The 24,400-nt window shown below is 47.4% G+C and overlaps 2 protein-coding genes across 3 annotated transcripts in view; one reads left to right on the top strand and one right to left on the bottom strand.

Moving 5' to 3' along the window:
- Nucleotides 1-24,400, top strand: part of MAPKAPK3 (MAPK activated protein kinase 3) — a 115,957-nt gene that overhangs the window by 37,766 nt on the left and 53,791 nt on the right. The gene's annotated exons all lie outside the window — the stretch shown is intronic.
- Nucleotides 14,459-23,425, bottom strand: CISH (cytokine inducible SH2 containing protein). The gene is made up of 3 exons (XM_068201623.1): nucleotides 22,708-23,425; nucleotides 17,951-18,174; nucleotides 14,459-17,461 (listed from the first exon to the last, which is right to left on the bottom strand). The coding sequence occupies exons 1-3, from the start codon at nucleotides 22,752-22,754 to the stop codon at nucleotides 16,959-16,961; spliced, it is 774 nt and encodes a 257-aa protein (XP_068057724.1). The 5' UTR covers nucleotides 22,755-23,425; the 3' UTR covers nucleotides 14,459-16,958.

The following is a 24,400-nucleotide window of genomic DNA, read 5'->3' as shown; positions in this document are numbered from 1 at the left end:
ATAACAAAAGAGTTGCAGTACTGTGCTAGGATAATGTCCCTCTAAACTTCCTGTGCTCTGCAGGGACGTGGCTCTGCCAGCTGCACTTGGAGCATCCTTCCTGCCCATGGTCTGCAGGGGGTTCTCTCGCTTCTTGCTCACCTGGACACACCTGAAATCCTGAACTCAGCCCCTCCAGTCCACCCTCCCTCAAGCCCTCTCCCTGCTGTGCTTTTATACCACAAGGATGAGTGCTGGGTAGAGGGTGATTCCTTGGCTCAGCTTCTTCCTGGTCCCCCCAGGTTTTTGCTGGTGTGTAGTTGACACAGGTGCTAGTGAATAAAGCTGTTGAAGAAAAGATTGCCTGTGAACTCTTCAGCTGGAGTCTTCCTTTTTGTCCATACAGGTTTAGTTCCCTTTTTGTTACTTTTTCATGCAAAGTCCTTGAGGAACTGGGAGATCAATTATATTTGCTTTGTCTGTAGAGGCTCTGCTCTAGGGGAGTTATTCCCAGTTCTTTCAGAGCATCTCCACCGAGCCTGAATGTAGCTAAAACAGCAGAAGTAGCTTTTCTTTCATGTTTACGTTTTTCCCTTGTCCACCAAATATTCTCCTTCTGGATGCAGGCGTGTGTTTAAAATACACATGACTCTTTGCTGCAGCAAAGAGACAGGATGAAGCTGAGAGGAAACCAGAAAATTCTATATGAAAATGGGGGGGGGGGGGGGTGTCTCATTTTCCCTTTCTACAACCGATGCAGGTGCTCCATGTCGTTTTTCTCTCAGTTATCAGCTGCTGCTTATGTGGATAGGCCCTACATTTCAGCTGTTGCTGACTGCCAAGAAAGAGGGGTGAAGTTTCTGTCTTAATGACAGAAACTTCTTGCTGTTGTTGTAGATCAGTGGCAGAGAAGTAGAGCAATTATGTTGTTTGTTTGTGAAGTCCTGAGGGATTTTTGATCCATGCATTGTTGCATTTTCTATTGACTTTCCTTCTAGCAAAGGTTTGCTTTGAAGTTTGCACGTAACTCGTTTGTTATGTGCGTCTGCAAAGGATGAAACAAGTCTCAACTTTTCTGGCTGCTTGCTTTCAAACAAGCTGTGCAATGATTCTTCAGAGGAGCTGTCAAGGAGTTAGTTTTTTATGAATTTGTTACCTAATCTGAAGGATAAGGAAGATGTTCAGCTTACTTTTCCTATGGGAAACTGGAGTCCTAAAGCAAACAGGTCCTCCCCCTCCCTAAACACGCTAATTTATTGCTATAATACTTCCTTTGTCCTGTAAGAGAACCCCCTTTCTTTCGGATATTAAATGCAGAGGTAGTTCTTGCCTGAGCAAGTTTCCTTGTGAGATATGAGCAATGCCTGGGATTGGGACACTGAGCATGGCTGTGTCCCCTGCAGATTGGGCTGGCTGCTCACAGCCCTTTGGCTAACTGGGTTGTGCCAGGGGCTGTTTTGGCTCCTAGAGTAAAGCAGCTTTTGCCCTTCTTCCTCTGGAGTGTTCTCTGTACCACCCCTTCTTCGTCTGGGGTGTTCAGTGGAAGTGAAGTGATTTCCACTGATTTCAGTGGAAAATCCCACTTGCTGGGCTCCATGGAACTGCCACTGACAGCCAGGGCTGGCACAGCAAGGAGTGTGGAGCAGCTGGAGCCAGCTGGGAATAGTTACAGTGTAATGTTTAAAGACTGTCCTGGTCTCTTTGTGGCGTCCTAAAGAAGGTGCAGAAGGCGTGACACTCACTCCCTGACTCACTAGCCAGGGGAGACATCTGTCCAGCCTGAAATTAGTGCTGCTTTGGAAGAGGGTTTTCCCTGTGAACTGGCTCCTGGGTGGGGTTTGGGGGAAGGCCTGTGCAGATTTCTTGCTCAGCAGTGGATAGGAAGCTTCCAGAGGTATTCACAGTACCATATGGCTGCAGCATGATGTAGTGCCAGTGTATTAATTCCCTCCTGGGACTGTGTATCTCTCCCTCTTTGTTTGCCTTCTTGTTTGTTAGTTTATTCTCCTGTTGCACGAGACTGTCTGGGAGAAAGCTGAAGGGAGCAGAAACAGGTGAAACGCTTAGAAACAACACAATTTCCTGGAATAAGGCATCAGCAGTTGTCTTTATCGACTGTCTTCTCAGTCCCAAGGGGATGTTTTAGCAGCTCAAAGGCTGTACAAACCATCTGTGATAACAGTAAGGGGTAATGCAGGGGCCGATGCCCCACTGGCACAGCCCTCCCTCACCCCACAGCTGGAAACACTGAGCCCCTAAAGCTGCCAGGATGCAAAAGGGGAGAGTCTGCGTGATTCACTCCCCCTGTTTGGCAGGAGGAACCCTGGGGATGTTTTAGCAGCTCAAAGGCTGTACAAACCATCTGTGATAACAGTAAGGGGTAATGCAGGGGCCGATGCCCCACTGGCACAGCCCTCCCTCACCCCACAGCTGGAAACACTGAGCCCCTAAAGCTGCCAGGATGCAAAAGGGGAGAGTCTGCATGATTCACTCCCCCTGTTTGGCAGGAGGTGCTGCAGTGGCACAGCGCAGAGCCATCTGCTCCAGCAGCCTGGAGCAGGAGAGCACACACCACAAATAAAGGCAGTGTGCTCCGTGGCCTTGGCCTTCCTTCCCCCACTTTGCTGCGTGATCACTGGAGATGGGTTTGCACAGTGAGCAGCAATTCCTGTCACAGGGTGAATTCTGAGTGGATTTTTGCCCCACAGCTCTCACTAAAAGTGTGTGAGGCTTTCATCTTAGCTCCTTTCTGGGCACTGCTTCCCAAACTGAGACCCCTCTTATTAGTGTAGGTGCAGGCCAGGTGTGGTTCCTTCCAGACTTCAGGGAAAGTTCATTTTCAGCTTTGCGTGCTTCCCTAGGCAATATTTCCAGCTGATCCGTCTTCCTGTCTGTGTTTTCTGTGTTTCATAGAATTTGCTCTTAGAACAAAGCAGTAGATTTTGGTTGGGTGGAGTCTTTTCCTTTTTTTTTAATTTTTCCTCTTTGTGATAAAGCTGTTCAATTACTTTCCTTAGAAATCCCTCCCTCGCTGTGCTGATTGGGCATGTTGCAGAGGAGGGACTGCTGTCAGCATGGCTCAGTTCCTGGAAGAGCTGAAGTGCAATGGAAATGACCCCAGGGAGCAATGGGCTTTCCACAGAAACCTGATGGGGGAAGGGCTGCCTGAGCCTGGATGGCTTTAAGAGCTCATTTAGTTGCCTTTCTGCAGCCTGACAGGGAAAGGGAGGGAGTGACAGTGTTACACACAGCTTCAATCACATCAGTAGGGTCTTAATGCAGTATTCTGTGCAGAAAGGACATCCTTTTGTGGTTCTGTGCCCCCAGGCACCCTTTGGGTGCTGTCAGGATCCTGCTCATCTTCAGAGACCCAAAGGCTCAGTAGATAAATTTGTCCACTCCTTCCTTACACTAGAGATTTGTAATTCTGCATCATATTCCCATTTGTATGATGTTTTCCTTCACCTTTCACTATTTTACTTGCACTGTTCCTGCCTCTGCTTTTAAAGGAACAAACATGAATTGCAAATTTTGTAGCTGTGATTTAACCTTTTTACTCTCTTGTACTTCTGGGCTGGGCTGATGATAGGGTCTGAACTGATCTTTTTGGATCAGTCATCCCACAGATGTTTTGATATTTATAGAATCACTGGTATCTTTTTTTATCTGGACTAAATATCTGTTTCCTCATGCTTGAGGGCAACCAGGGAAGAAGGGAAAAATACCACCTCAGTCCTTATGGCAGGGACCTAAGGAGCTCACATTACATGAAAAATCTGCCTGTGCTACAATCTGGAAATAAGACAGCAGTGGAAAGATCTGGAAGCTTCTTCCCACCCCTGCTTGCTTTGGGTGCAGTGTCCTGTGGGTGCAGCCTGAGGTGTGAGCAGGCACGGGAAGGTGCTGCTGCCTTGCTGCTGTCAGACTGAACCTGCCACATAGGAAAATGCTGCTTTGTATGAGAGCACTCCTGAAGGCTGCAAACCTTTGGAACCTATGGTTTCAGCTGCCCTGAGCTCAGGAGCTTGTCTTTGTCAGGAAATCAGAGTGAACCAAGGCAGTGCCTGGATTTCAAGCGGTGTGCTCTGTGTACTCGGTGTCTTCCGAGAGGTCGATTTTACATAACTCACTGAAATGACTTAATTACCTTGTGTCTGAAACTGAGACCAGAACATGGGGGATCTGGGGTGCTCTGAGGTGCAGGGATTTGCCACCCTCCTGCAGGCTCTGCTGGGCTCTCAGCAGGACAGACTATTGCTCTGAGAAGTTATCTGCTCACGATTGATTCCCAATCCTCTAGTGCAGGGTGAGTCTCACCTCAGACTTCAGGTGCCACTGGCTCTAAGATTTAAAATTTTCTTGCCTTCACAGGTGGCCCTTCAGAGTTTAAGCAGAAGACAGAGATACTGCTATTGATGTCACACTTGATCCATGGGTCATGCTCAACCAGCAGCAAATATAACCCTGCTTCTTGGCTAGAGAAAATCAGAAAGGACCCTGCTCTTGTTTCCTGTCCCAGGAACTTGAGTTTCCCCCACCGGCTCCTCCATTCCCACATCAAAGCCTTTTGTTAGGCTGTCTGCAGCCACTGCTGCACAGAGTGGTTGCAACCTGCCCTTTCCCAAAATCTTGGGTGACTTAGCTGGGAGCTGCACCACATTTTCCACAATATGGGAGAAGTTCTTCATACATTACTAAATATTAGCGCATTATACAGAAAAGGCAAAAAGTACTTTTCCAAGCAGGAGGGGGTTGAATACAATTAATAATTTATTTTTCCAAGCTCATTTGGTCAGCATTGGAGACTCAAAAAAATAAGGATAGTACTTATATATCTGTGTGTATATATTTGCATATATATAGATAAATAAGTCTAATGCCCATAACAAAAGGACTTGATATTTAGCAGCACAGGGAAGTTAAACTAATCAGGTACATTGTATGAAGACAGCATGATGAAGTGCTGGTTTGTAGTTGTTTCCTTTCCAGACAAATTCTCTTAACTCTCTTCTGTCAAGTAAACACAGGGTGGATGAGGTGTTTCTCATGAGAAGTGTGTAACTAGATGTAATTAGTAACAGAATCCAACTTTCCATGAAAAGCTTATTACCCAGGAGTCAGGCCTGTTCAGGTGCTCCGGTGCTGCCCTGCCCCACTCCATCAGGGTGAGCTGCCAGGGAGCAGCAGCGATTCCTTGGTCAGCAGAGCTTCCTCCGGCACGGTGGAGAGGAAGGGCTGGGCAGCACGGAGCACAGCACTGGGGTTTGTGCAAGAGCAGCAGAGCACAGGGTGCGAGCTCTGGGATCAGAGGTCAAGCCAGAGTTTGCAGTTTGAGAGGGAAAGGACCAAGGGAAGACCTTCTATGGTGAGAAGCCAGGGACAGCTTTGCCTCCTGAGCATGTAAAGCCAGGATCACAAATGTTGCGTCGATTGCTTTGGGGACAAGGGAAGACACTGGTGCCTTCCTTTATGGTCCTACCCCTCCAATGCATTTGTCTCCTCTGGCAGTGCAGGGAAGAAGGGAGCTTGGGTCACTTACAAATTGCTCTTGCTCAGATTTGAGGCAGCGTTGCAAGGGCAAGAAAGAGTCACCTTTGCACAGAGTAACTTTGGGCCTGGCTTGCTTTGTGTCGAGGTTGCTGGTGTGGGGCTGAGCTCAGCGGAGGCGGCGGCGTGGAGAACCAACCCCTTTGCGTGCTGCCATAAGCAATTCTCTGGGATTGCTGTCGGGGTTGTTTGGAAGCTGCCCTGGGTGAGACTCTTCAGGCCCGGGTCGAGCCCTGCCTGTTCTGGCGCCGGGCGCTTTGCCCACTGTCCGCAAAGGCCGGTCCCGCTGCGGCGGCGCCCGCCAGGCGCCAGTGAGCTTCTGGGTCAGAGGAGGCAGCCTGGGGGACATGAGCACATTTTGGTCTCCTGGCGCCTCACCCAGGGTCCTCCCCAGGCTGCCCATGGGCAGCCCCTGTCTCCACGTCACTGTCAGTAAATCCACTGACCCAACGGGAAGCATTCACGTAGCCCTGTGTCATCCCTGGGGATAAAGGAAATCAAGCTCTGTTCCTGGGTGGTTCAAAGGGTTTTTGACAAGGTGCACAGGATTGCTTTTAGTGTAAGACAGCAGTAGGAGCTGCCTGGTACATGCAGAATAACTGGTTTGAGTGAACACCGCTCCAGTCGGGCTGCTTTGACTTTGATGTAGAAGAAATGACCCACTTTCAGCAGGGACAGCTGGCCTTTGAAAACAGAAGTTAAATTGTTACTCGGTAACTGTGTAGGGTTTGAAGTGCCTTTAGCATCCCAGTTTGTCCTCAGCTGCTGAGCCTTGTGGTTGCCTTTGTGTATCTCAGGGGTAGGCTGGTCACCACTGATAATTTCATATCACTGAGGTATTTTCTGATGATGTGGAAGAAGATCACCAGCACAGGGAGCAGAAACAAGGAATAACATGAAAACTCCACCCATTCAGGCCCTTCTGTCAAGTACCATGCAGGAGATGTACACTAGGTCCTGGTGTCCTCAGCCTTCTTGTTCCTGCCTCCCCACTGGAGGTCATGGAGAGGACACACAAAGGCCCAACATCTCTGCAAAACAGAAAGAGGAACCAAAGAGGAAACTTCCTCTATTTGTTAATTTTCCATATGTTCCTTGAACATGCACATAGTTCAAGTGGGAAAGGAGGAGAAAAAGAAGAAAAGAAGTGTTGCTGAGGTTCATAGATCTAAACAATCAAAAAATTAAAAAATTCAGAGACTTTTCAGTGCAGATTGTCAGTGTCTGACATTTTGCTGTACTGATAGTCATTGCTTTAAATATTTACAGGTTTTCTTCTATCCTTGTACCACTTTCCTTTTCCTTGTTGCTGTTGGAAGGTATCCCAGCCATGGTTCTTTCAGGATAAGGATCAAGTTAAGGGGTTTATGTCCATGGGGCTGGACTTCAGAACACATTTCATGCTGATTTTTAACATAGTCATCTTGGCATATGTACTGGTCCCAAGGTTTGAAACTGGGGCTGAGAGGTGAAGCTGAAGAGGGTCTGTGGGAACCATCTTTGCTCACTGGCATTCTTCACATAGGTGGACTTTTGGGAGTGTCTTCGCCAGTAATGAGTTGGGCTCTTTCTTTGGCAGTAATTCCAGCTGGCACTGGAATAACTAGTGGCAGAGAGGTTGAAGGACCTGGGTTTTCCCCTTCTCCTTTGGTTGGCAGCATAACATATAAACCTCATTTGACTTATTTCCCTTTGCATCAAAATGCAGTCTCTACAATGCAAAAGAGACATGAAAAGTCTGTGTTCCCTGACAGAACTTGAAGTGCTTCCTTTTATAGGCTTTAATCATCAGCTGCCTCCAAACAAGCACTGCTGCACTGATTATATCAGCCTTAGGAAGGCTGGAGTGAAAGGGTAAAAAAAATTCCTTTATACTTTGGTTTCCGTGACGTCATCGTTTGAAGTGCCCGTCTTGGAAAGCAAACACCTTGTAAGAGCCAAGCACTGGAATATTTTTATCTCTGGAGCTGGGCAGGGTAAACCCATGAGGAGTGTGACCTTAGCTGGCTGCGTCACACGGTGTTTGTTGGGCTGTTCCATGAGATCCAGGGTTACCTGGAACCACCAGTGCCTGCAACGTGTTCCCTTTGCATTAGGGCGTCTGTTTTGTCAATAACTGGGAATTTTGAGAGCTTTCTGCTTTAGTAAGAATTGATGATGCTAGTTATAGGGATCATTATAGGATATACAGAATTTCCTGTAGGCCATTTGGGTTTTAACTCACCTAAGTAATAGGCAGAAGAGCAATGCTGCTGGTGGGAAATGGGAGGAGAGAAAAACAGCTTCTTTGACAGTTTCCTATTTCCCTTAACACAAGCATAAGAAGAGAATGTTTCTTTTGACTCACAGGACAAAGATTGTCCTTGGTTTAAAAAGTTCTTTGACAGGAGTGTCATTCTTCCATCAGCTAATTCCTCTAAGAGCTGAGACTAAGGAGGTGATTTTTGGAGTAATTATAGGCCAAAAGGCAAATACAAAATAAACTGCAAAATTAACATGCAAAATCCTGCTTGTTGCCTCCTGCAAACTGGGTAGAGAAGCATAAGCAGGGTAATATATTATTTCTTATTGTTTATTTTTATTGTTTATTATATTTTATTGTTTATGTCAGTCGGTTGGCATTGATAACATGTGATGGGGTTGTCTGGTTGTGTTATAGAGTGGACTTTTCTGAACCCACCTCTCTTCTCTTCCAAGATGGGTGGAGTATTTCCACTTCCAGTAGCTGTACTGAACCATCCCTTTGGAATGATGGTTTGTATAAGCACTAATACCAACATGATGATTATTATTAATGCATTATTTTCTGTTAATGCCAACGCACTTCTATCTTAGGAAACAGCAGAAGCCAGCATGTGACATCTTCACTTACTGCACCAGTCAGTGGCACACTGTCACTTGACACTGGCACAAGTTATTTTGTTTTCAGCTGTGTGCCTGACTTGTTCTGGCTTATGTAGTGAAGTTTCCTCTTTCAGGCTGTGTTCTTTAGCCAGGAGGAGAGAGCTAAGGCATGCCAAAACTGCCTTCAGGTGCCTTCATCTCGTGGCACTTCTGAGCAGGAGGGGCCTACAGTGTGGAACAGTCCTCCTCCCTGCCTGCCATGGGTTGGCAAGGCACAGGGAAATTCCTCCCTTACCCCAGAGCCAAGCTAGAAGGCTGTGTGCAGCCTGAGGTGATGAGCACATCAGATGGGTGTTGTGGATGAAGAGAGATGACTGAAGGAGTGGTGGGGACCGTCTGAGCAGGAGCCCAGTCTGGTTTGTGGAGAGTGCAGCTATTCCCTGCATAACACAATGCACACCTTCTGCACCAAAGTGTTTCCCTGCAAGCTCCATGGCAGACTCTTCCTCCCAGCTGGCTTTCAGTATCCCAGGGCACAGAGGACGTTCCAACATCTGCACGCTCCGGCCTGGAGCGGCTGTTTGTGGAGAGTCCTGACTCAGCTGCCTGGTGGGTCACGCTAACCCCGCTCCAAAGGCTTTCATCAGCAACAAAAGGTTCTGCATGCACAGGGAAGCCTTCAGTCTCCTGTGTCCTTGGAAAGAAAAGAGTAATATGGAGTCTCCATGTTGGCCCGCACCCAGATTGTTCTGCCCCTGCTGATCCATCCCAGCCTTGCAGTGCTGTTTTGTCCTGTTCTTCCCAAAAGGCTGCCCAGGGCCTCTCAGCCAAGGTGATTTCCATGGCACAGCAGTGGAGGGAACAGCACTAAAAGAGGTGAATTACAAAGAATCTTAAAAGAATGTAAGGAGTATTCCAAAACCAAGGGCTTAGATGAGAGTGAGGTATTTTCAAAAAGTTAGAGAGATTTTCCAAGATGTTCCCTGGAAATAATAAATAATCTTAGGTCATGCTTTAGACTATTTCAGATTTATGTTTTAAATATAACACCTTTTATTAGTGCTGAGCACTTTCAGACAAGTGCAAACATATAGCATATGCACTGGCAACATATTTCTTCATCATAATTCCAGACTTGGAGGTAATGTTTTGAACTCTGCCTCTGCAGTGTTTGGCAATGGCTGTGGTGACACTTGCATGATGGGAAGAATCCTTGCCAAATTGGGTAACTTCTGACAAGTATAAACACAGCTCTGCCTTCTGTAAGCTAGATTCAAACCATGTTGCTGTTCTAGGGAGGAAACAGCCCTGACATTAAAGACTCTGCAGTCTATGGTCAGCTGTTAAATCTCTGCTCATTTGCACTGCGTGAGCCCGCAAGGAACAGGCAGTGAGGGACACCTGGCAGGGGAGGGCGTCCCAGGAGATGAGCAGTGGATCTTGCTGTCTCTTTGTCCCAGATATAATCCAGATCTGTTGTTTTTAGGCGTTGTCATTACAGAAAGCTCTGTCCTAGCCAAGGTGAAACAAGTTTGCTGAGATCAATTCAGGCTTGGCTGCTCAGTTTTCCACAAGCTGATGTTTACGTCCCAGAGTGGCATTGCACTTGTTCTGACTGGAATGTTTGTGTGTGAATTCAGGAAAGCCAGAACTTAATTGTAAACTGCACCATGGGCTTTCCTTCTGCTTTTTAAAGAAAAAGCTCCATGCTGGGTTTCTGCATGCTGGAGACAGTGTGTGAGGGAAGGGTTTTCTTCTTATATCAGCAGCACTTCAGTGTTACAATTTCCCTTGAAGACAAATTCATGTCAGAATTTCACCAGGGATAAAATTCTTGTCTGTAAAACTAGGAATATGAAGTGAACCAAATTCAGCCCTGAAGTAAATGAATTCCCATTCCACTCCTTGGGAAAGGAACCTGGATTTAGCCCGTTGTGTTTGACAGGTTTCCATGGCAGGGCTGTTTCAGCAAGGGCAGCATTTCTCCAAGAGCCACAGTTGGAAGAGTTGCAGTGTATCTTCCAGACCAAGGCAGTCACATGATGGAGTTACTGGCCAGGCCAGAGTCCAAGGAACGCCAGTCCTGGCTGAGCTCTGCCACTGCGTTTTGATTGACCAGCTCTTCCTTTGTCCTTCCATCTGGCATATTTATATCAGGTTTTTGAGAAATACCAAGTCTCTGATGATCTGTTTGGGCAATCTAATGCTGCAGTAACCAGTATTATTTCAAGCTTTTATTGTCACTGTAGTACCCTAGGGGGACATTAAAACAAATGCCTTTCCTGGCTAGATAGAGTGTTCTCTTAAAATAGCTATTTTGACAAAAACTAACATTGTATTAGGTTTTTGCAACTCAAATCTGAGCTGCTGCAAATTGCACTTACACTGCATTTAGGAAGTAATGGTATTGAGGGGAAAACCCTGCTAGTGAGGTCTGAGGAAGAGGAGCAACAGCAGGAAGGTAGTTCTTGTTCATGAAAGGAAAGCCTCCTCTGCAAATCTAGGTTGGCGTGTCAGGCTGGAGCAGTTCTGACTGAAGCTTTTCCTTTGCTGGGCCAGGCCACTTCCTCTGGGTCTGTTCTTTCCTACATTTAAATTAATCAAATGAGGATTTTGCAACAGGGGGGATCGATGGGCCAACAGCCTGTCTCCAGCCGTGACCACTGCCTCAACTGCTTACAGGGGAATTGAAGGACTAAGCCAGCAGTGCTTTGCAGTAAAACTTCCTTTTTTGTTGTCTCATCTTAGTGAATATAAGCTGGAGTTCTAGAAATTTATTACTTTCCCTCCCCTTTCCAAATCCAAAAAAACACTCTGAATAATTATGTTAAGATTGTTATGATGTAAAGTCCAAATTGTCATTTAATTTCCATAATTTTCTTTTGAAATTTAGTTCCCAGACTAACAGTGAAGCCCTTAAAATTACTTTTCTTCTCTCTGGTCAACATGCTGCCTACCAATAGCCTTTTTTTTCTAAACAATATGTTATTTTCAAGTAGAAAAAATTACTAGTTCTTGCTAAAGTTTGGAAGAGTCTGTTTATGTAGACTCCTTAGTCCACATAATTGAACACTGAAAGACTCTAATTTTATTGCTCGGGCCACTTTGTAATTTCTCCCTGAGGCTGCTTTTTGCTGCAGAGCAGAGGTGGTGACAGATGTCTGATGGATGCTGCAGGGTCGTGCCTGCTCCCGAGGGCCACTTGCTGTACTTGTTTGTGCGGTGAGCGGCAGGAGCCACATGATGGTTTGTGTTTCTCGGGAAGCGGCAGTGGCAGATCAACACGAGGTTCATTCCAGGCAGCGTTAGCCTCCAGATAAAGCCGTGCCTCCACGTGTTCCTGTTCCCTGGGCTCTGGCACCCAGCATTATAAAAAGCCCACAGAGGCAGGCCTGGTGTGGGCAGGGAGCAGACATGCCTGAGTCTGAAGGTGTTATCAACGCTCAGAGCAGCGCCAGGGCCTCCTCGCTGCCGTGCATTGGGCAACGCTGCCAGCGCTGCCTTCCCTTGGGCTCCCTCTTCCAAAGTCAAAGCTAGCTTGCTGTGAACAGACAGAGGATGAACGGTTCTGCCCAAGGACAGGGCAGATCTCTAAGTGATGCCTTATTTTTATCTCTTGACTAGTTTTTTTTGTAAGGAGCTGCCCAGACTGATGGGTTTTTCCCTGGTTCCCCTGGGAATGATGGGTGGGGGCCACTGACAGCATGATGTGAATGTTGTGATAATGCTGTTCAGAACTGAGGGAGCTGGAGGATGTTACTTGGCATCCAAAGTTGTTCTGGTATCTTCACTAGATATTGCTTTACCCTGTGCTCCAGACCACTGGACTGCTGATGATTTCTGGGCTGGGGAAGAAGATACTGTAATTCCATCAGGACTGCAAGGGTCTCAGCAACCATTAGGGACAGAGAGGAGAGGGCTGTGATATTGAACACGATTTGAGCACGAGAACATGTTTGGCAGAACAGCTACACAAACAGTATCCAGTTAATTTTGGTTGTAATTCCCTTAATTTCATAGATTGCAGGTAAGGCTGACAGTGGAATTTCGACTAGAAATGACATGTAATAGGTCAGTAACTAGAAATACCTGACCATCTGTCCTAAGAGAAGTAAATACACTCTGCTGGTTCACTTGATTTGATGCTGGTTTCCCTGACTTGGACTGGGGGGTGTTGGGCACCTGAGAGGATGTGGGAAAAGGACTAAGGTTTCAGTAAGCTAGAAAAGATAGGGATATGTGCATGTGAACTGGTTATTTCACCCTTGCATGTGTTGCTTTTTCAGAAGGCTGATGACTTAAGACAGAAAATTATACCATATGTGCCTAACAAACTGCAGGGAGTTCTGCTGTTGGAGTGGGCCCTGGGAGTGTGGTTTCACTCATGGACTGGGATTTCTATTCCAAATACTATCAGTCTGCTTTTCGCACTCTGTGAGGGCTCCACACCCATGTTTCTATCTGCAGACAGAAACTGTAAACCAAGAGAGAATCCAAATTGTTGTGCATTGGCTCAACAAACCATACAGGTGTCACTGGGAGAGGAGTTGCAGCTGTACTTCAGTGCTGATAAAGGCCAGTAGGCATTGCCACGAATGCTCCTGGTTCCAGAGATGTGGAACTTAACTGTGAAAGTCAGCTCAGTGTGCACAGAGGTTTGGCACAGGAGTTTTCAGAACATGAACCTGTTTTCTTTACCGAAATGTGCTGAAGGTGTAGGAGTGGGAGTTGTTAAGGCATCAGCTGATGAGGTAAAACTGTGTGTGACTGCAGCTCTGGACCAGCCTGGCTCATGCCAATCATCTCCACCTTCAGCCTGTGGAAAGGAAACAGCACGGTTTCCTATGTGTACTCAGAGGAAGAGTTTAGCCCAGCTAAGAAATTAAGAAATCACTCAATAATGTGTCAGGAACGTTACATTTTTCTTTCCAGGTTTTTCCAGGTTTTGCAAAGTTTCTTTTTAAAGATGGGTGCAGCTTTTCCTTCTTTTGTTTTCTTTTCTTCCTTTTGTTTTCGTGTTTCCACTTATTTTGTGTTTTGCTTCTACCCTGTGTAGTTCTTTCCATATTTCCTGTTAAACCAAGAGGGATGTGATTGTTTTTAACAACTTGATCTGGAACAGATTATGGCATTGCCAACAGTTCCTGGTTTGGTGTGCAATAGAAATCTACCCATGGACTCATGTTGATGAGATTGTGGAAACAATATTTGCTAGGGAATGCCAGCTCCATGGCTGGCATAGGAAGCCTAGCACTTCAGGAATACTTTAAAGCCGTATTTTGAACTTTGAAGCCAGTGGATTCACAGAGGGGGAAGGATGGGAGAGGATGGGAGTGTTCAGTTTGTTGGTGTTCTTTTTTTCTGAGCGTGTTTTGCATTTTGCAGTGGTTTGGGAGCACATTATGTTTGTTTTGGGCAGGATGGGGGGACATCTCTTGGGCATCTCTCCTGGAAGAGGAGCACGGAGGGACCACAGTGGAGTCACCTCCCAGTAGTGGCATTGCCTCAGTGTGCTCCCTGTGTTTCAGAAGCTGGACACATGGGCTGTCCTCTGTCTCCCTCTGACATTATAGAGCAGATCCACATCTGCAGTCTGGTGTCTCAGGTGATGTGAAAGGCTGCAGGGCTGGACCACAGGTACAGAGACACAGCAGCCCAATGGCCCCAGAAAAGGGGAGAATGGATCTGCCCTGGATCTCCCACCCAAAGCATCACCTGCCCATTTATGTTCTGCCTTCTTTCCCCTTCATTGTATTGGTTTTCTATGGCACACAGAAACAATACAAGAATCATTCCTGTGTTCTCCCACATCATTAAAATTGTGCCTTCAGTCCTTATTAACTTGGGACTTGGGATCTGCTGCTGCTCATCTGTGTGCAGTAGGAACCAGGCCCACACTGAGAATTTCGGTGTTAATTTTCCCAGGTGTCTGAAGGGACTGATTTTTGTTAAAAGGCTTTTTGTCTTGTTTGAAAAAAATGGTCAAGAGTTTGCCCTGTGTTCTTGGGGAGGATTTCTCTAAGCAGAGAATTAATTAATCCATCTGGATTTTACCAAAGACTTTTACATTGAGTGGCTTTAAAGTAGGTTTAAAATGTTTATTTAAAATCCAGAGTCAAATGATTTTTAACAAACTGTCTCAAGATAGAAGAAACTGACTTTTTGGAGTAAGTGTATTGTTTATTTGTTGTATTGCAGTAGCACCTAGAGATCCCTACTGTGCTAAATGCAGAACAAACACAGAACAGAGCTGGTCCCTGCCCGTGGGAGCTCACAGCCTTCAGTTTGGGGTCAGCCAGGAGCTCCTGGGCTCTCTTGGGGCAGTGAGTCAAACCCACAGCTTGACCTCCCCATCGCCCCCAACAGAGATCAGATCAAGTAGAAGGCAAGTTTCAGAGAGCTAAACAACCTGCCCTTTCGTGCTGTACACTTCTCCAACTGATTTTTCGCAAGCTGTAGTTACCAGGCCTGTGGCTGAGCTGTGTGGGCTTCCTGAGATCACTGCTGCTCCTTGGAGAGCCGTGGTTTCCTTGTTCCCAGTGTCCTCAGGCAGACAGAGGTGTTTGGATAAAAGGAAGCCTTTTCAGTGGTTTATAATTTATATTATTTTTTAAAAAGTTTTCCTTTTTGCCTTCTAAATTTTCATTCTCATTCAATACCTTTCCATGGTTGCTGCCATAGAGGGAAAAGGGGGAAGGATATACCAAAAAGCAAACTTGACATCACACATGCACACTGTCAATCATCAAAGTATCAAAAACAAAGCTTGCAACAGCACAAACTTGTATAAATGTGGAGAGAAAAACAAAGGACACTGAGTAAGCACATCAGGCCATCTTGTCCCTTTTGGCAGCTTTAAGATAGGGTGGAAGAAACTCACCCATTTTTTGAGCTTGTCTCCTGGATCACCATCCCATCTTTTTCCATCTTCTCTTCCAACACTCAGCTATAGCTGGGGGTTTGTCCATTCTGATTTACAGAGCCTTAGAGAGAGTCCCAGGGAGGGAAGAACAAGGAAACCTTCATGTTCATTCATGCTAGAACAAGTCAGGGGGTCTTAGGGGCAAAATAAGCAACATGGTAATTTCTGTAAACCTGTCTGTTCCCTCTCTACTCTCACTTGATGGCAAGGCTGGGAAGATGATGATGAGATTCAGCAAATGAACAGGAAGGGGCAACTTGTCTGTGCTGGTTTGGGGCAGATCCCATCTGCTGTCTGTCCCTCCTGTGTGTACAAGAGCAGGGGAAGAGCCATTGTGCCTCATCTGCAGGGGGTGAAAGGGATGGGGTGTGAGAAGGAAACCCAGAGCCAAAAGCCTAATTATGGATAACAGACATGCAAGTCAGAGCAGGGGGGAGGAGAGGTCTGGACCCTGGCAAACAGAAACGTTGGATTGTGGTTTCCAGTGTGTGTTCCAGCCTGGAGCTGGCAGAAGCCACGTGGCCAGTGACTAACGCTGGCAGGAGCAGAGCATGCAGCAGTCTGGCATTGTGGGAGCAAGGACAGCTCTGTGGGCTGAGGTGCCCCTAAGTGTTACCCCAGAAATAAATAAATAAATATCCTGAAGCTGTGCGTGTCACTGGTGCAGCCCAGCAGAGCTGTCTCTGAGGCCCTGCTCAAGGAGACCCTGTCTTGCCCTGTGTCTCAGGCAAGGGCACAGTCAGGGAACAGCACTTTAAAAACACAAGCCAAACACAGGGTGCTCTGAAATGAAATCCTTCTGCCTGCATATGAGAAAATTTGGTTTCTAATCACTTGTTTTGAAATGTTTTGTCACAAACTTCCTTTGGAGATGGAGAAGATGGAAAAAAATGGGATGAGTGCTCCCTGGCCCAACTTCACTATCCAGATCTCTGCTTAGAGCTCTCAAGGAAGAAGAGCTTCCTCAAAGAAGTCTCCTGTCCATGTATGATGCAGCACATCTCTGGGAGCTCCCACTGTGCTCTGAGGTTGTGATCCCCTCTGTAGCTAAGGAAGAATAAACAAATAGTCTTTACCTCTGTAGAGGTGGGTCTGGATACGGTCATCTGAGTCTCACATACCCCAGAAGCCTAGGAGAGCTTGGATGTGGACTCCTGTAACCTGTCACAGGGACAGGCTCAAACAGAAGCTGTTGGGATGTGAATCCAAATCCCAATTCCCACAGAGATTCAGCTGCCAGTTGGCTGGAAGCCTTTATGCTATCTCTAATTCCACAAAAGAAACAAAAAAACCCAATAAAGTAAAAGGTGCTTTAAAAATACCATGAGGAAAGAAACTGCCATGGAAATAAATAGCAAAAATAACAACGTTAACATGTCCGGTGTCACAGCAACTCTGACATTCAAGTAGTGTGGCCATGCCCACAGAGCTTCTCCCAGCCACTGCCGGCACGGCCCGAGGGTCAGAGCTCAGCTGGTGCCCCGTTTCTCACTGAAACAACCCACTCCTCCCTGGGGCTGGAATGGAGGTGAAGAGAAGGGGAGAGGAAAGATGGATGCAGTCTCTGCTGACAATCAGGTCTTTGCTGTGCCCGCCTTTAGCGGGACGGAGATACAGAGTTCGTGGTTGTGTCTGTCCTTCGTGCCTGAGAGAGAAGGGCCACGCTTCAGAGCTGGAACGGATATTGCTTCAGGTATTCCCCCATCCGCCGGGGCAGGGGCAGCTGCTCCACGTCGGCCGTGCACTTGTTGATGCGCAGCCGGCACAGGTGCTGCAGGCTGGGAACGCTGTCCTTGCGGCCCAGCGGCCGGATGAGCTTCAAGTGTACCGCGGCTGCTGCCAGCTCTTTCTGCAGGGGAGGTAGAGGAGACGGAGGCGGGTAAGGAGCCTCGGTCTTGCTTTCCGTTGTGCAGGAGAGGACGTAGTGCTGGATGAGACTGACCACGTCTGGGAAGGCCAGGATGCGAGGTTTGGACAGGTAGTTGGAGTCCAGGCGGAACTTGCTGTCAGTGTACTCGATGCGCACGTTGGTGGGCCCTCGGTTGGTCTTGACGGACAGTGTGAACAGGTAGCTGGGGTGGGTGCTGTCCCGCACCAGGAAGGTGCCCTCAGGCATCTTTTGCAGGTGCTGCTTGGCCTCGCTGGCGGTGATGGAACCCCAATACCAGCCTGGAAAAACATCCGAGAAAGAATTTATTAGGGAAAGAACATATTCTAGGGCTGGCAGTACATTTAGGGAAGCCTTGAAGACAACCACGTTAAGGGCCTGGGAAGCAACCAGAGCCAGAGTTGGCTTTATATTCTTCATAAATTAAGACCAAGTTCTAACGGTTTCCTGCCTATGCTTGCCATTGCTGTGCTGGGGCTTGGGAGGGGGCTGGCGGCTGCTGCAGCAGCTGCAGTTTACAGAGAAAAAGCAATTTGTTTTTTGCAATTCCTTCTTCCAGTTCACTTACAAAAGATAAAGCAATAAATTAGATCACGATGTAAGTTTGTAGAGACTACATATACACTTGCTATGTGCACAAGAGCTAGTCGTGGTTGTGACAGAACCGGGTTCCTGTCTGAAGTGGGATCAGGAGATTCTTCCTGGTGCTCAGATTGTGGAGTTGGGTCCCTGCACCCTTCTGGCCCTGTGACTTTGCAATTGAGTCTTACCAGATTCTCGCAGGTAGGAGAAGGTTTTTGCAATGCAGAGAAGGTCTTCTTCAGGGTCCCGTGTCTGAGGTGGGTTGCTGTCTGGAACTGGAGCTGCAAGGGCAGGTGCAGACTCCTCCTGGAAGGCCATAACTGGGAGAGGCTGCATGATGGGCTCTGACAATTCCTCAATGCCCCTGAGTGACAGTCTCCTGATCTTTTCCTCCGCCAGCAAAGGATGAGGTCTGAAATGAAAGGCACACTCTGCTATTTCTCCTTGCCTTGAGATCAGTTGCAGGGTCTGTTCAGTGCATGCTACATTGTACAACATGTTATGTTTTACAAACAGATCCTCAGCACCATTGTTTCTGAGAGAGGCAAGGGAGGAGGAAGGAACACAGCTGAAGATGAGCCCTTAGAAACTGGGACATTGAGTTTGCCTCTTTGGCCTTATAGAAGGTGGTCAGTCTTGTGATTTAGGATGATTTTGAACCTGAAATTTTTAGATGTTGCCTTTTAATATATAGTTTCAGGGGCAGTAAGGTTTATGAGCATTACAGCTTCAGTTACATGAGTACGATGTTGGAGCCTTTCTGTTTCTGCCAGTGGGATTGTCATTTACTGCAATATAATTAGAAGCAGAATTGGGAGTAGCTTGGGTTTTGTCCTACCCACTTTCTGCTCAAAGATGACCTGATCCTAAATGAATCTGCAGAACTCAGAGTGAGCTGATCATGTAGGAGAACAGTGGGAATTCTTGTTTTAGCCAAGCCTGTGCACTACACCCACCCCACTGTTCAGCAGCTTGATGGAGGAGCCAGTGTGGCTGTAAACCCTGCAGGACTGCAGGAGGAGGCTCTGCCATGGCCAGGCTGCTGGAACATGTATTCCCCTGTGGCCTAAAGTGGTGTAGCTATTCAGCATCTAAATGCATTTTCACAGAGCCTGGAGCTCTCATAGATGCTCCACCTCAGCAGAACAGGGATTCCTAAAGGAAAGCAGAGCTCTAAGGGAGGATGGATGTCAAAGGCCAGGAAAGTCTTTATTCCCAGGCAAGCTCCTGAGCAAAAATTAGTTTCAGTCCCAGTGTATGTAAGCTCTTTGCCTCTGTGTCCCCCGTCCTGCTGCATGTCCTGTGTTACATCCCCCCACCATCCCCAACACACCTGTCTTTCAGACACTTAAAGAGAAGATGGCTGAGAGAAATACACTCAGTCCTCAGTGTGACACTGCCACAGCACCAGTGGCGCTGGCAGTGATGGCACAGGGTAGAGCCACCTCCCCACATCATTGAAGAGAAGCAGAAAGACTCTGAAGTCCTAAGTGCTTTCCTTCGGATCGTCCTCCTTCCCTGTGCTCTATGTGAACAGGGACACTTAGGTACATAAATAAATGTGCTGTAAACTGATCTGCACCTGATCATAGTTGCACTCCACCACCTCAAACTGCTGAGACTCAAGTATGGGACAGAGAACAAGAAGAAGAGATGTGGGAGGAAAGTAGATTAGAGAGAACCTGAAAGCACCTTCACACCTTGTAAGTGAGAACCATAATCAGTTCCACATCTCTGCATTTCTAAACAAAACATGGAGGTTTGGAGTAAGGTAAATTTAAATCTACAGAGAGATACTCTTGCCCTTGCAGTACACAGCAAACCCCTGCTATTCTGTTGGTATTTAGGAAAGAACATTCTTTCTTTTTCTGTGTGTCAAATCACATTTCAGAAGAAGGATACCTGCTTGGCTTTCATGGTATCTAATCTGTGTTTCTTAATTTCTATTAATGGGTAGGAAGCCAGGCTGAATAAAAGTGATTGCTGGCCCTTGTCCTCACCAGGGACCCTTGGTCACAAGACCTGCATTTTATGGGGCTTTTGTACATCTGGATGTATTTTTATACCTGTTGGGATCATTGTTGGGAAAGCTCCGAGTTCTATTTTAAATCCTCCTGGAGATACATTTATAGGTGTGGAGGGCTCCATTTTCCAAGATATTTGGATGTCTCCCTCTTAGTGTCATGGTCTTCACAAATGCCTAGCTACCTGTCTCCTTGGGGAAAGGAGACTCCCAATTCTCTATTACCCCTCCCCTTTTTGCACAAGGAGGACCATAAGCCAGATCAGCTGCTTGGAGCATGGTGCAAATAACACCAAGGTCATGGATTTGATCCCCATATGGGTCATTCAGAGTTGGGTTCAATCATCCAGGTGAGTCCCTTTCAACTCAGAACGTTCTGTGATTCTGATCCTTGCCTGTGCTGAACCTAATTACCAATTGGTGCTGTGCAAGGAGGATGTCCTGGGCCTGCTGGCACAGCAGTGTCTCTCACGCCAACTGTTCCCTAAGCTGAAAATGACTGTGATTGATACTAAGGAAAATCAGTCCTGCACCATTCACTCGCCGGAACTTGAATACTGCAGTCCAAGTGCCAAATCTCTCTGAACTTATTTTCTCCTGGAAAATTTTTCTGGCCTACCCTTCCAGAAAGGTTTGGAACATAAGGAAAACTTTTCATAGCGTGGAACTTTTTTTCTACTTGAGAGAGGAAATCAGGAATTGGCTGAGAGGCGGGGAAGGAAGGGAGAGATAGCGAAGCAACACAGGGAAATGTCTGCCATGAATCGGGAGGGAAGTTGTTTATTTCAAGGGCTGTACCAGTTCACAGTTTGGTCCTCCAAAACCCACACCAACTGTGTGAATTTGTCAGTGGATTTCTTTTACAGAGCCCACGAGCTTGAAATGAGTTTTCCCACTCTACTCGTGCTCTGCTGCCTTACTCTTTCTGCCACGGGAGGCTGGAGGTGCCCAAAGCCCGTGCAGGTATTGTGGGGATCCTTCCACTGCAGCCAGAGAAAGGCCAGGCTCACACATTTCCTATTTCCCTCCTATACACCGGCCTTATGCCCCCACAAAATTTCCCAGTGCGGCTGTAGGCTCAAAGGAACATGGTGGAAGAGAGGAGAAGGATTAGAAATTTCGACAGACTGGGAGGTGCTGGTGTCCTAAACAACTTTGTACGTAGGTTGAAGACACGAGAGCTGCTGCTGGGACCAAACAGAGCAGCTCCAAGCACAGGAATGGGAGAGCATAGGGATCAGCAAGTAATGGCAGACTACAACTTTTAATGCAAGAACATTTGCAAGAGGGTTAAAGAAGAGTGTGGTGGGATAAGGACAGGTTAAAAAAGGTTTGCTGACATGAAAAATTCAGCCCTTTGGTAGGGCAAAGAAAGGATTTGCAAATAGTGCTTGTAAGAGAGAAAGCAGAGGAAAGACGTGGAGAATCAGGACTGAATAGAGCAAAGTGTTCGTACAACAGCTGTGAGGAGGAAGCAAACAACCATATGAAATTTGGCATGTCTAGCTCAGAGTCTGGGTGCACTCTCCAGAGAAACAGCCATCGAACTTCCCTATGCTTTGGCAGTTAGTGTTTCAGAAAGCCTTGGAACAGCAAAAAAATTCAGGAGAATCAGATGTGTCTGATACCATTTAGTGTTGGCTTTGTAGTTAGCGTGCTGATAAGCTAAACTTTATAACACAGTAGAAACACTACAAGAAACACTGTGGAGCTGCTCTCTCTTCCATCAGGCATAGCCCAACACTCCAGTGAGACCTTGGTCTGAATAGGATGGAAAGTATGGAGTCCAGGATATATGAAATCCTAGAGGATAATAAAAATGGACCAATAAATGGCCTTCAAAATAGACATTTAAAGGAAAACATCTACACATCTGGCTCCATAATAAGTTCTTGGTGGGTAAGGGAAGCAGTAGCTCTGGTATGTTGACCCGGGAGAAAAGCTTCAGATAAAGGTTTCCCAAAAGCCAAGCTGAAAATTGAATTCCCTTTGCCATAGCTATAGGAAGTGCGGCTGCAGACTGAAAATAAGAGTGAAAACAAAGCCCTCACGTAGTAGGAAAGTAAACACGGACTCTCCTTGTCTTTGGAACAGATTTTGAGGGGGAAATGGCAAAAAATTCCCCATGCTTCAGTCATTGTAGGCAGACAAGGAAGATTTTACTCTGAGGAAAATCCACCATACACTGGAGTGATAGGAAAATCTGACATGATGGCTCAGACTGAAACAAATACTCACAATTTCCAAGTATGCAGCATGTGTAAAAATACCAGGTGATTCCTGCACACCAGGTATTCCTCAGCTGATAAACTAAGCTGGTCACAGGGACACCGAAGTGCCAGCACATCAGTGCTGATACCAGAGAAGGCATTTGGAAGTCACCTGTTCTCCTGAAGGCAGATGTGGAACTATCTGTGTGCCCCCTGTGGCTCTCACTCTACAGAAAGCTGTGTATATATAGATACACTTAAACTTACACAAAACTGACATTAATTTAGTATAGATACCGCTTTAAAAAAAGAGACCAAAGCACCTAAACTCCAGGGAAGTTCTTCCCTGTAAGCAGTTTGATTCCAAAAGGACGAGCACCTATGGTGCTGGGTTGGTGTCTGCACTGGTGCTGTGTCCACCACACTGAACAACACACTCCAAGTTATTCTTACTCTCCCAAAGACTTTGGGAGTTTTTCAGCACTAGAAATCATAGAAATCAGGAATACCTGATGGTCCCATGATTTTGGCCTTGGAATCTAAATCACAGGCACACAGAACAGACACATAGAACTCAGCACTTGGCCGGCCAAAGACATTCCCATTCCATTACAGTCACACATGGTAACACACAGGAGCTGAAAAACTGTCACAGAGAACCTTCCTAATTACAATTATCACAGCTTTTCACAGAAGGCTCAAAGTATCTTACCCCTGAACACAGAGGATCATGTCACTCCCGGACCAAGGGAAAAGCATTAAGTCTTCAAGAAGGTCAGGAATTATTTCTTCTCTTCTTGCCTTCTTTGCTTCCCCGAAGCAGCGAGTTCAGCCTCTAGTTGGGGCTCACGGCGAGAGAAGGCTGGCGAGTCCCAGCAACCCCCTTCGGCAGGTTGTTTCAGACACAGGAAAAGCCAAGCAGAAGACGAGCTGTCCGACAAAGACTTCAGCAACTTTGGCCAAGAAAATGCGTGCACTCTCAGTGCTTTAGAAAAAATAATGTATTCTTGTTCTGCTTTTCAGAAAACAGCAGAAAAAAAAAGGTTTAAAAAATAACCAGAGAAAAAGGAAATTACATATATTTAAAGAGGAACTGATCTTCCTTCAGAGCACTCTGAAATAATAATAAATAAGTACCAATAAATAAGATCTCCCCGAGTACTGCGGGAAGAGCCGGAGCAGCGACCTGTCCCAGCGCTGGCTCCGGAGAAATGAAGCTCCGTGGAAGGAGGAAAAAAAAAAAGGGCAAACCTCCTTAGTAATCTTTTGTGTGTCCCTTTTAATCTGTTCCAGGAAGTGAGGAATTCCTGGAATCGTATTGTGCTCGCATCACTCTTCCTATATCAGCCACGAGGGGAGGAGGGGGGGAAAAAAAAGAGAAGGTATAAATAGCTGTGTCCAGCACAGCCGCGTCCATGCTGCCATGGCCGGGGGAGGGAGCGGAGCGGAGCGGAGCCCTCCCGGCGGGTGGGCGGGCAGGCAGGGGAGGGGAGGGAGGGGAGCCGTGCGGAGCCGCCGCCGCGCGTGTTCGCGGAAACGCCTTTGATCCATTTCCAAGAACTTTCCAGGAACGCGGGGCCGGCGCGCCGGGCGCTGCCAATGGGCGCCGCCGCCGCATGCGCGGGGCCCGCCCGGGGCGGGGCCGGCAGCGCCCGCCGCCGCCTGCGCCCGCCGCCGCCTGCGCCCGCCGCCGCCTGCGCCCGCCGCCGCCTGCGCCCGCCGCCGCCTGCGCCCGCCGCCGCCTGCGCCCGCCGCCGCCTGCGCCCGCCGCCGCCTGCGCCCGCCGCCGCCTGCCCGGCCGTGTGCGCCGCTCCCTTTGGTTCTCCCGCGCTCGTGTGTCATTGTCCTGCCGTTTGCTTTTAAGCATTTGTAGTTTTGCGGTGTCGTTTCATGTCTCCCCTCCCCGGCGGTTCGGCATCCTCCCCGAGCTGGCAGCGCCTCTCCGGGTCGCTTGAGCACCGGTGCAGCGGGCGCTCGGGGAGCGGCAAGGCCGAGGGGCTGGAGGGGTAAACGGGGACTGGGGCAATTTCCAGTGAAACCTGGGGAGTGGGAGGAGGGTGTGCTGCACGGTCTGCTGCTCTGGGCAGCGATTGTGTGGCTGTCACGCCGTATAGGTTGTCTTACAAGGATTGTCTTGGTCACCTGGGAGTCTCCTGTGAATCAGGTATCAGCTCAGCAAAGTCTCCTGGAAAACACTACGCCACCACCGTTTTGTCCTGCATTTATAGAACATTGTCGAGTTAAAATCTGGCAACCCACGAGGAAATATTTCGGTTTCTTTTAGGGTTATTGACCCTTTTATTTTTGAGCACTTTACAACAAAAGCTTGGTTGCTTTTGTCTTTTCCTGACACGAGTTGCCACCTCTTCCCGTATTAGAGAGAAGAGAGAATGAGAGTGGTCTGT

Source organism: Anomalospiza imberbis, chromosome 11 (genome assembly GCF_031753505.1).
Source record: "Anomalospiza imberbis isolate Cuckoo-Finch-1a 21T00152 chromosome 11, ASM3175350v1, whole genome shotgun sequence".
NCBI classification, from domain to species: domain Eukaryota; kingdom Metazoa; phylum Chordata; class Aves; order Passeriformes; family Viduidae; genus Anomalospiza; species Anomalospiza imberbis.
The sequence above is the reverse complement of the archived record's forward strand: the minus strand, read 5'-3'. Positions and strand labels throughout refer to the sequence as shown.